Source organism: Panthera onca, chromosome A1 (genome assembly GCF_046562875.1).
Source record: "Panthera onca isolate mPanOnc1 chromosome A1, mPanOnc1 haplotype 2, whole genome shotgun sequence".
Taxonomy (NCBI): Eukaryota; Metazoa; Chordata; class Mammalia; order Carnivora; family Felidae; genus Panthera; species Panthera onca.
The window spans coordinates 100,933,343-100,945,945 of record NC_138339.1 but is presented as its reverse complement, the minus strand read 5'-3'; the positions used below and the strand labels follow the sequence as shown (position 1 = coordinate 100,945,945).

Below are 12,603 nucleotides of genomic sequence, written 5' to 3'. Positions count from 1 at the left end.
CATGCCTGCCGGTGAGGTACTGAGGATTTTGCTTTCCCCACATCCTTACTAACTCTTTGTTATCGCCCACCCTTTTTATCACAGTTTGCCTAGTGTGTGTCACGTGGTGTCCCATTTTGGTTTTGATGTGCATGTTCCTGCTGGCTAATCAGGTCAAACATCTTTCCATGTGCTTATTGGTCATCTGTCTATATCTTTGGAGAAATATCTTTTCAAATCTTTCGCACATATTGAAGTGGGCTTTTTGTTTTTTGTTTGTCTTTTTACTCTTGAGTTGTAATAGATCTTTTTCATCTCTGGACGCAAGTCCCTTTTGAGATATTTTTCTTGCATTGCCTTTTTTTTTTTTTTCCAGTCCGTTTACTGGAAATCCCAATACTGATGTTTCCCTAGAAGCTTAATAGTGTCATTGGCAGGCACACTTTATTAAAAATTGCTGTGTGAAAATCAAGGTCATTGTTTCCATGTTCCTTGTGGTATTTACATCATCGTTGCCATAGCCGTGCAACCTGATCATACACATTTTTCCTGAACATCTCCACTTGGTAGAAGTTCTCTCTTTCCGTAGACATTGCCTTTTAATTCTGTTCATCTGTGCTAAGATCTGAAATTCCTCCCCCCTAGTTTCTGTCTATGGGTTCCTCCAACGTAAAAAGTCTGATCTGTCTCCCTAGGCCTGCCCTTGGGAGTATTAGCACCAGTATTAGCCCCTCTTGTATGCCAGGCATTAAGTCTAGAAACCAGGGAAATAGCCGTGAACAAAATGTACAGATTTTCTTCTCGTGTGAACTTGTTGGGGGGAGACACTACAGTGTAGGACAGAAAATCTGTAAAATACTCAATAGAGTGTGTGTGGTAAGTGCTGAGAAGAAAACAGAGTAGTGGGCCATATCGAACATGGGGACATGGGCATTAAATGTTGGGGTCTACAGGGAGATTTGAGAGACCAGTAATACTTCAAGAGAGCTGGGGGACTTGGGGAAGGAGTTAGACCTGGGGAGAAAACATACCAGGTGGTTGGAACAGCAACCATGGAGGTTTTGAAATAGCATGTGACATTTTCTCATTCTCTGGGCTGTCTTTTCATTTTCTCCATGGTTTCTCTTCCTTGATCATCACACTTTTTATTTTCTCCTGGAGAAAGTGGAATTTTGGCAACAGATCCAACGACTGTTATATGCATTAAGGAGCCTTATTATTTCAATTCAGTTTAATTTAACGAAGTGCTGCTACTCAACGCAAAAACCAAAAAGCCAAAAAAGAAAGAAAGAAAAAAACCAGGCAAACTAAGTTATATTTTCATAGAGCATTTAGGGGAATGGAAGACCTGGTTCCTAGCTAAAGGTGCCTAGTTCATTACATTATGCTAGCTAATTATGTCTCAGTTTTAGATGAACGGGATTCTTATGTATGGGACTTCACTTATGTGTATCATCTTCACATATCTGGAAAAAAGAAAATGGTTTAGTATTTCGAGCTTGCATTAATTGTTGAGTCAATGCTGACTTCTATGGTGGAGGAATATCACTGTTCCAAAACGTCACCTCTTTTTTTGTTTTTTGGTTTTGTTTAATTTGTATAACGCTTAGTGTTTAGCCACTGATGTCAGTGGGTGGAGCACTTGCTCATTAAAGCTTGTGTCTTCGCATGTGTTTCAGAGCTGATGCAAACAGAGATGCATCACATCCAGACCCTGCTCATCATGTCCGAGATCTTCAGGAAAGGGATGAAGGAGGAGCTCCAGCTTGATCACAGCACCGTGGATAAAATCTTTCCTTGCTTAGATGAGTTACTTGAAATCCACAGGCATTTCTTTTCTAGTATGAAGGAGCGAAGGCAGGAGTCCTGTGCTGGTGATGACAGAAATTTCATCATCAATCGCATTGGAGACATTCTGGTACAACAGGTGAGAGAGGTTTTTAAAGGCCCTAATGTCAGACACCTGGAGGTTTGCAGACTTTCCACAATGTGAAAGTCTATGAAGAACTGGAATTGATTTTTTTTTTTAAACCATTATTGGCAGATGAGATTGCTTGGTTTTCTTCTGTTGGATATGCCTTTGTGTGCCTGATAGCCAAGAGCTTTGACAGCCAGGGACTGACTTGTGTGTGTCTCCAAACCTGGTGGGATCATCGTTGTCACTGTCTCCACCAGGAGTCACAGCCATAAATAAGTCTATTAGGAAAATTCTGCTTAGACTTTTTGATCTATGATAACACGTTCCCCCCCCCCCCCCCCCCCCCCCCCCCCGAGCCTGTGATGGTCATGGCAGTATCTGCAAGACAGATGCTGGCTCATCTTAGGAAGAGTGAGGAAGATCTGTTATCGTTAAAGCCTTGGTGTTCACGCCTGGGGGACAAGACAGCAAATCTCACTAAAAGGAGACAGTTTTAGGTGCTCGGGATGGTTGAAGCATCATGAGAATGGTTTGTGTGACTCTACTAATAGATAAGAAAACCAAAACTGATAATTCCTTTTGGCCTTCTGGTCTCTTTGAAAGGGCTTTTCTATGAAAAAACCTGCTAATAGAGAAGTTAAGTAGCTTACCCTCCGTGATCACAATCGGGCAAGCACTTTGAGGGTACCTCCATGTATATTACCTCCTTTACCTGCACACCTCTATAAGGTAAATCTTATCTTCCCCATTGTACAAATACAAAAACTGACGCATGGGGAAAGTAATAACTTAGTCAAGTTCACACATCTCCTAAGTAGCATAACTGGGACTTAAATCACAATCTGCTCTTTTAACAATGAATTAGGGATATGATTTCTTGAGGCCTCCATAGTGACATCTGCAGAAGCTTTTTATCCTCACTAGGTTTTAGGTCCCAGTAAAGCAGGGATTCTTATCAATTTGATGACTACTGTATTTCAGCACCTAGAACAGTGCTTGGTACCATGAATATTATTGAATGAATGGATCCCTTAGGAACAAAATGCCAGAAATTCACTTGAGTGCCACGTTTTGCCGTCCCTTGTAGAGCTTGGGGAAAGGCATGGAGATGCATCCTTTCTGACCTTCATTTGACTTTCTCTAGATAAATTCCACAATGTCATCTTCTCCAAAAGACTGATTTTGAAACCATTTCACCCTGTAGCCCACAATAACAGAGTTCAGCTGTTGGTTCATTTACTAAAAATGGGGGAGTTAAGGTCATTGATGTAAATGTAGTTAAATACAGATACTTTTGAGGCACAAAACAAAAACCCCACTTAACTGTGCAGTAACTGCTTCTCCATGTCTAAGGATGTAAAAGCCACATCAGTAACCAGTTTTTATTTTATTTTATTTTATTTTATTTTATTTTATTTTATTTTATTTTATTTTATTTTTTTAATTTATGGTTGTTTATTTTTGAGAGAGACAGAGACACCATGATTGGGGGAGGGGCAGAGAGAGAGAGAGGGAGAGAGAGAATCCCAAGCAGGCTCTATACTGTTAGCACAGAGCCACATGTGGGGCTGGAACTCAGGAAACCGTGACATCATGAACTGAGCTGAAACCAAGTCAGACACTTAACCAACTGAGCACCCATGCCCCCCCTACAAGTTTTTAATCAAAGAGTAATCTGCTTTGCAGATTGTCTATAAAGTCATAGACCTGCCTCATAATTCATCTGAAACATACAATGCCAAGAGACTGTAAAGTCCTTTGCAAGACAATTTGAGTAAAAATGTAAAAATGTGTCTGTGAACTTCAATTTGAGTGAGTTCAAAACTGAAGCACAAGATTTTTTTTTTTGTCATTTGAAATTATTTACATCTCTTTTCTTGATAGAAATGCTGTATTTTTAAATTCTCATTTAGAACACTTTTGTTCTTATGTTTGTAGTTGCCATGTTTTATATCTCTACCCATTCCGTTCTTATTTAATTGTGTGTATAAGCAGGACTGACATTGGGAACGAGGTTTGGGAAGTTGGCTGTCACATAGGAAGAGCCTGGTGTGCTGCTTTTGGATGAAGTGCACCCTTCTCCTTCGGGGAGAGATTCTTGGTTATTCAGAGAAAAGGGTTTAAGCCTCCTTTGGCATTTCTGTTGTTGGCATGCATAGTGGGGGGTGGCAAGGGGTCTCCTCCCAGTACCGTAAAAAGTTGTTTCCCGAGGGAGCACATTAGCTACATCCTCAGACAAGGGATGCGGGTGTGGGAACCAAGGAAGCATTAGCTGTTTAAGGGATTTGGGAGAGAAGACTTCAAAGGAATCCCTCACTTTTTAGCCATGGAGAACCTTTTTCAGGAGGCTAGACTGGAATGTGATGCTAATTGAGTCAGTGGAAATGTTGGTGTTGGTCCGAAATGATGAGTATGAGGAACATGGTTGATATCAAGCTGTAGTTTGCCAACCTCAGGTACCTAAGAATCTCCTGAAGCCTGTTAAAAATGAAGACTTCTGTGTTCCAACACCCTAGTGGTTTTGTTTTGATAGGTTTGGGGTGGGACCTGAGATTTGGCATTTAAAATTTTTTAATTTTGGGGGTGCCTACGTGGCTCGGTCAGTTGGTTAAGCATCCAGCTTCAGCTCAGGTCATGATCTCATGGTCTGTGAGTTCGAGCCCCGCGTCGGGCTCTGTGCTGACAGCTCAGAGCCTGGAGCCTGCTTCGGATTCTGTGTCTCCCTCTCTCTGCCCTTCCCCAGCTTGCACTCTGTCTCTCTCTCTCTCTCCTTCAAAAATAAATAAACATGCAAACAATTGAAAAAAATATTTAATTTTTTAAATTATTTTTCCCCGATGCTAACATCTTGCAAAATTATAGTATCGTAATCAGGATACTGACAATGATTCAATCAAGTCACAGACCATTTCCATCATCACAAGTACTTTATAGCCACACCTACTTCCCTCCTGCGCCCACCTCCTTAATTGCTGGCAACAACTAATCTCTATTTCTGTAATTTTGTCATTTCAGTAATGTTAGATAAATTACATGTGTGTTACATATAAATTACATATGTACTATGTAATCTCCCTTGGATTGGCTTCTTTCAGCCAATTAAAAAAGAATCATCTAGGTGGTTGGGTAGTTCAGTAGTTAATTCCTTTTTATTGTTGAGTAGTAGTCTGTGGTATGGAAATACCACGTGTGTTTAATCACTCACTTGTAGAAGGACATCTTGCTATTTCTAGTCCTTGGCTATTAGAAGTAAAGCTGGTTTAAAAAAAATTTTTTTTTAATGTTTATTTATTTTGAGAGAGAGAAAGAGTAACTGTGAGCAGGGGAGGGTAACAGAGAGAGGTGAGAGAGAATTCCAAGCAGGCCCCGAGCTCTCAGGGCAGAGCCCGATGCAGGGCTCAAACTCGTGAACTGTGAGATCTTGACCTGAGCCGAAATCAAGAGTTGGACGCTTACCTGTCTGAGCCACCCAGGTGCCCCAGAAGTAAAGTTGTTTTAAACATTCATGTACAGATTTGTGTGCAAACTTAAGTTTTTCAGTTCTCTGGGATAAATGTCTGGGGTCTCAATTCATGACTTGCAGGGTGGTTGCATGCTTAATTTTGTAAGAAACTGCCAACTGTTTTCCAGAGTGATTGTATTATTGTACATCCCTGTAAACAATGTACAATAATCCAGTTTTTCTGCATTCTCACTAGTACTTGGTGGTGTTACTATTTTTTTTTAATTTTACCTATCCTGAAAGATATGTAATGATAAGTCATCGTGGTTTAAGTTAAAATTCCCCCATAGCTGATGATGTTAAACATCTTTCATGTCCTTATCTGCCCTGTGTATATCCTCTTTGATGAAAGGTTGGCTCCTGTCTTTTGCCCATTTTCTAATGGGATTGTTTGTTTTCTTACTATAGAATATTGCAGTTTCTTAATGTAGTCTAGGTGCTAGTCATCTGTCAGGTATGTGATTTGCAGACATTAAGTCTGTAACTTATTTTCTCATTTTCTGAGTTTGATGAAGTCCATTATTTTGGTTTTTCCTTGTAAGGGTCATGCTTTTGGTGTCAAATCTAAGAACTTTTTGTCTAGACTGAGATCTCAAAAGATTTTCTCCCATTTTTTTTTCTAAAAGTTTTACAGTTTTATGTTTTACATTTAAGTCTGTAGTCCATTTTGAGTTAATTTTTGTTTAGAATATGAGACACAGGTCAAGATTCACTTCTTGTTTTTAGTCTCTGGATGTCCATTTCCCCCAGTGCTTTTCCCCCTTTGTTAGAAGAGCCATCCTTCCTTCATTGAATTGCCTTTGCTCCCCTGTCAAAATTCCATTGGGCATTTTGGGTTCCTATTCTGTTCCACTGATCTATGTGTCCATTATTTCACATAGTCTTAATTATTGTAGCTATATAATCAATCTTGAAATTGGGTGGACTGAGTCCTTCTACTTAATTCTTTTTCAAAATTGTTTTTAGCTATTCTATTTTTTTCTATAAATTCTAGAATAACCTTGTCTGTATTTAAAAACTTGCTGGGATTCTAACGAGGATTGCATTAAACTTGTATATCAATTTGGGAAAAATGATGTCTTTACTATCTTGAGGCTCCCAGTCTATGAATATGGTATCTCTCTCCCTCCATTGATTTACATCTTCTTTCATTTTTTTTTTTTTTTACTAGCACTGTATAGTTTTCAGCATATGAGGCCTGTATGTATCTTGTTAGATTTGTACTTAAGTTTTATTTATTTATTTATTTATTTATTTATTTATTTATTTATTTATTTTGAGCAATTGTAGTTAATTTAAAGATCTCTTGAGATACTGGCCTCAAGCACAGATAAAACTATAAGCAAAGATGAAGACATCAGAGATGGTGATGTAAATTTGAAGTGCTTTCCTGGGGTTAGGGAGTGAGGTGTTTTCTGGTTTCTGTTGCTATAATCCTGAATGTGTCAAAGTCTGAAACACTGGCATTCAGGTAATTCAGTTTGTTCCCTTATGATTCTAATATGGTTACCATGTAGATTTTTCTCCAGAGATGTTTCCACAAATTAAGCTTATTGAAATATCCAGCCCACATCTCTACTTTGGTCCATCAGTTAATAAATTGGCGTTCTGATTATTCATCTTTCCCTTTTACCTGCCTCTGGACCCATTTGTGATGTGCTGACAAAAATCAAATTCCCAACTGAGGACTGAATCCATGGACATGATCAGTTCGCCTATGTCAATGTCAACCTGCGAGAGGTCAAACCTTCTTGAGGCAAATATTGCCACATAGCTTTTCTTTTTTTTTTTTTTTATTTTTTTTTATTTTTAAAATATTTGTTTATTTTTGAAGAGAGAGAGTGAGCAAGCATGAGCAGGGGAGGGGCAGAGAGAGAGGGAGACACAGAATCCGGAGCAGGCTCCAGGTTCTGAACCGTCAGCACAGAGCCCAACGCGGGGCTCGAACCCACGAGCCATGAGATCATGACCTGAGCTGAAGTTGGACCTTAACCGACTGAGCGACCCAGGTGCCCCACATAGCGTTTCTTCAGCCTAGAAAAGTAAAAAACAAAAAACAAAACAAAACCAAAAAAACCCCAACAACAATAGGTTCAAATGATAAAGTTGCACAAACAGCTCAAAAAGAATAAAAATGACAAATGTTTAAAACAATAAAACCATGGTAGATTGGTGTCTTCCCCTTACCTCTTGACAACTTTGTTTTAGTTTAATGTAAAAAGTGGGGAAAAGAAGGGACTGTGTTCAGAAATTTCATATTCTTTATTTGCCAAGAATATATTGAAATACTTGAAAATTGCATGTTCTTTTTAGTGTTTATAACTAATTAAATTTGTAAACCATCACTGAAATGTTACTCTTCTCAGTTTTCAGAAGAAAATGCAAATAAAATGAAGAAAGTATATGGAGAATTCTGTAGCCATCACAAAGAAGCCGTTAGCCTCTTTAAAGAACTCCAACAAAATAAAAAGTTTCAGAATTTTATTAAGGCAAGTATTTTAAAGCTGTTACAAAGTGGAAAACCAGCATGGGAAGTAGTTGATGCTTGCTTGTTATATGACCTTAACAAGTTTCACATCTAGATGCTGTTTTTCAGGGGAAAGAGAAGAAAGTGATAGGTTTGTGGCAAAGGTGGAAGGTCTGTTTTTCGGTCTTTGTGAAATATTTCTCCCAAAACATTTCCTTTTGTATTTTATATTTGTAATGTGTCCTCCAAGCTTCTGACCACCTTTGTGATATCCTGGGAAGCTATTTCCTGTCCTGACAAGTTATAAATCAGAAGAACCTTAGTAAAAATATAGAATCCACCCCACTCCTACTGGATTAATTTGAAGTAAATCCAGAACATCATATAATTTCACATGTATGTAATATGTATCTCTAAACAATGCATCTTTTAAAAATTACAATGGTACTATCACAGCTAATAGGTTAACAATTATTCTTTAATATCTTCAGACAGCTGGTCAGATTCCCTAAGAATCTCATGAAATTGGATTGCTTAAGTGAGAATCTGATTAAAGTTGACATATTGTGTATCGGAATTGTAGCTTTTAAATCTGTTTTAATTTGAATGTTCCCCATCCCCTTATTTATTAATTTTTTGGTGTCCAATTTGTTGAAGAAATTTGTCCTTTAGAGTTCCATGGATTCTGCATTTTTTCTACCATTTTAGGAATGCTACCAGATTCTCCCCCTTTCCCCCCTCCCCTGCCCCACTGCACATTTGTTTTGAGAACTTGAAAACTTAACAGTGTAACATTTTTAGGAAAAAAGTTGCCCTGATTAGAGGGAACTGTAAGTGCCATGATGAATAATAACCAATGTAGAGGATGATTGTTTAGAAAAACAAATATTTAACTGTAAACTCACACTCAAAATGTGACTTTGACTTGTGAATATTTTCCAGAACTTTTACTCTTCATAAATCTTAATACTTACTGGCATGTGCTTAATTTTGGAATTAACTACAAATACATCACAGTAACTTGAAACTCCTTAAGCTTGAAGAACTAGGTTATTGAAATTAATGACAAAGTATATGATTTAGTGGCAATTAATCAAGTTTTAATGAATGATCATACATATTACACTGTATCTGAATAAAATGATACAGTTGCAGATTCTTGGTTTTATTACACTCAGTCCTAAAAAGAAAATAGTTTGTGTATATAAAAACGTATACATATATATTTTTAAGCTTCGAAATAGTAACCTTTTGGCGCGACGCCGAGGAATCCCAGAATGCATTCTGCTAGTCACTCAGCGTATCACAAAATACCCTGTCCTGGTGGAAAGGATTTTGCAGTACACAAAGGGTGAGTAATAAGTTCCAGGGTAAACATTTGCCTCTTGCATTAATTTTAAACATAGCTGAGGTATTGCCAAAGGATATAAATGCTTGTGGCCTGTGATTCATGAAACCTGTTTGTTAGGGAAAAACTTGTAGAGCCTTGAGTTTTGGGTCCATTTTGAGAAGTTATCTTTTATAATGTAGCCTGGGCAATCTTCTGAATTTCTCCAAGCAGCCCGAGCTACGCAGCATTCTTCATACTTCAACTCTGCCTATCCCTTCTTCAATTTCCCTACATCCACATCTTCATAATACCTTTCCTTCCTCCTCTTCCTCTTCGCTTACCAGTAAGTCTGATGAGCCATATGCCATTGATCCTATCACCAAATGTCAAGCCTTCCAAGCAGTGAATTATTAGAATGAGAACAATTCATGAGGGAGCTTTTTTTTCTTTTCTTCCCCACCCTGTCAAATCATCACGTCCCAGGGGGTAACATCTGGGCATCCTTTAAGAGGCTAATAATGTATATGGCTGGGCCATAAGCTCCTTAAGGCATCTGGAAGGATTGTGTCTATCTGGTTCTTTTCTCCTCTCCTTCTAGCACCTTCTTCAACGCTAGTGTTGTGACTGGTACAGAATAGGTTATCAATAAATACAAACATACCAGAGCAATGGATGAGTACATAAAAATTCCTGTTCTTCAAGCTAGCTTATTGATCTTGAGTAAATTATTCTTTGGATGGTAGCATTGTAGGTTAACTAACACTGGGGTTTGGAATTATGTAAACTTGCATTGCCATTGAATATACTTGGTTTAGCAGGTCATTAGTTGGGCATGTTTGTTAAATGAGCCTCGTTTTTCTCCACTACCAAGTGAGACTTATAATCCTTAGGGAATTGTTGTGATGGTTAAATGAGATGGTTGCATAAAATGCCCAGTGCAGAGCCTGGTGTAAACAGAGTGGAAGCTGTTTTTATTACCTTAGTTATGATTGATGGACTTGTTGCTGATGAAAACCGTAATGAGATCTTAAGTACCCTGTCTAAAAATGTGAACGTCTAACATCCTTTTGGGGCAGTGGGGGGGGAAGCAGTCTAGGTGAGTAGAAAAGCATGAGTTAGTGTTCCCTTTTTTTTTGGTCATGTTAAGGACTAAGTTCACGCTGGAATGGGGGCAGCTATTCCTTGATCCCATTTTTACCACTCCGTGTAATTTAACGTAAAGGGAAATACAAGAACAGTGTGAAGAGAAAAGCCTCATAAATGTTGTTCTCAGCAAAAATAATGAAAACACACCTGAGGCTTTCCATTGGTATGATGTTCGTATGAAGTGTAAAGTTTTAATACGGTGTGTCAGACACTAAAATCTGTCAGATTGTGTTAGGTCAGCTATCACTACTCCAAGAATCACCCCGTGCCAAGTTCTTGGTAGAGTGATTAACAGTCATTACCTACTGTGTGTCAGAAATGATGAGTGTGACTTATGGCTCTTCAGGTATAGCCGTCATAGTGACTGAATGGACACTGCTTCCTTAGGTCAGACCCCCCAGTGGTCCATCCTCTCTCTGGCTTCTGGGAACGTTGGTTCATGTGGCTCTATTATGGCTGTGCTTCTCATACTTCATTCGGCAGAGTCCTTTCCTGCATATCTTGTTTGCGCGCACATTCTGCTTCAGTTAGGTCTGAGGTGAAGCCCAAGGAATCATTCTGACAAGACTCCAAGAGAGGCCCATGCTGCTTCATTTCATGTAGCCCGCCATTACAGGACAGGAATTTGTCCCTCCTCGTCAAATGACTGAGCCTTTTCTTGGCCTTACATGTTACCTTATAACTCCACCTTGCGTTTCTTTACTCACCTTTCATATTTATAAAATAGGTTCTTTAGAGAGAAGCATATTTTGAGGGGGAGGGGCTGCTTAGTGGTTGGTAAGTGTAGGAAAGAAGATACTTTCAGACAGTGAGAAAGAAAGTATCTTCCTTGTTGAGGAGCCCTGTCAGGATCTGTTGGTTGGTTTTCTGAAAAAAAAAAAAAAAAAAAAAAAAAAAAAAAAAAAAAAAAAAAATCCTTGGTGTATCTAGGACATTTAGAACCTGGAAACGTTTAGACTGTTTGAGGACTTGTTCTCCTCTCATGTGACTGCTATTTCTGTGTGTTTATTTCTGTTCTTTCTAGGCTTTCATGCTCTCAGCCAGTTTTCCTTCTCTCCTTCCAGCACCTTCTGACCTCCTGAAACTTTCAGTTCTACTGACCTCAATAAACATTAACCGGGTGTTCTTTGTCATCAAATAAGAAAATTGTTAAATCCAGTTTCATCTGGAGTCCTAGGATCCTGTTCCAGAAACTCCTCCAGAGTTTTTTCATAAGATAACTTAGAGATAAGAGCAGATGGCCAGTGTTTCAAAGAATAACAACTGGAATCGATGATTACTGTGACTGACCTACTAACTTCGACCCACTAAGCACAGTGTTTTTATGCCATTTTTTTAGGTTGAAAGTGTTAAAATATATTTTATTAATACATGCATCTTGATGCTAATGCAGTTCTAAAATATAATATAGAATATTTTTTATGGAGGGGGAGGGATCCAGGAAGGCAAATGAGTCTGGGGCCTGTTCAAATCACCTTGTTGTTGAAATCACTCTGTCTTGAAAGGATTCTAATTTGGGCCTGCAGCCTGGTTAAATTGTAAGGGATTCGGTGAAGGGGTTATTTGATTACCTGTGCCTGGAAAGGTGGAAAGAAAGCCAAGGTGAGTATCTAACACATTCAGTGTTCTTGGGGAAGGTCATAGCAGTCTCTAGAACTCAGACATCTTACAGTGTTTCAGGTTAAGCACATCTGATAAGTACATCGTTTAACAGTTCTTTTTGGGAGGAAGGGTACAGACTGATAATAAAGCATCTGAACTTAATCCAGTGTTTTCATCGTGTGATTTTTGCCACTTGTATGATTTTAATTGCATTTAACACACAAAAAACTGTCTTCCTCAGCACAATGGCTAATTTTATAGTGTTCTTTCTTTTTCCCATGCAGAAAGAAGTGAAGAACATAAAGACTTGTGCAAAGCTCTGTGCTTAATTAAAGACATGATTGCCGCTGTGGATTTAAAAGTCAGCGAGTATGAGAAAAACCAAAAATGGCTTGAGATCTTGAATAAGATCGAAAACAAAACCTACACAAAGCTCAAAAATGGCCACGTGTTTAGGAAACAAGCACTGATAAGTAAAGAAAGGACTCTGTTATATGATGGCCTTGTTTACTGGAAAACTGCCACAGGTCGTTTCAAAGGTATTGGGGCTCCAGCAGACCTGTTTTTCTTCTTTCACATGTTACTCATGTAACAGGACATGTTTTCAAAAGGAAAAGTGGTCCCGAGGTGGCAGATGCACACAGGCCCCCTGGGACGTG

General features: G+C 38.7%; 1 protein-coding gene across 2 annotated transcripts in view; it reads left to right on the top strand.

Moving 5' to 3' along the window:
* The window catches only part of ARHGEF28 (Rho guanine nucleotide exchange factor 28), a 305,098-nt gene that overhangs the window by 238,396 nt on the left and 54,099 nt on the right, over nt 1-12,603 (top strand). For both annotated transcript variants that reach the window (XM_078449013.2, XM_060635551.3), the window contains 4 exons: nt 1,659-1,906; nt 7,766-7,888; nt 9,100-9,217; nt 12,229-12,483. In XM_078449013.2, coding sequence (XP_078305139.2) covers nt 1,659-1,906; nt 7,766-7,888; nt 9,100-9,217; nt 12,229-12,483 — 744 coding nt within the window. The remainder of the gene's footprint in view (nt 1-1,658; nt 1,907-7,765; nt 7,889-9,099; nt 9,218-12,228; nt 12,484-12,603) is intronic.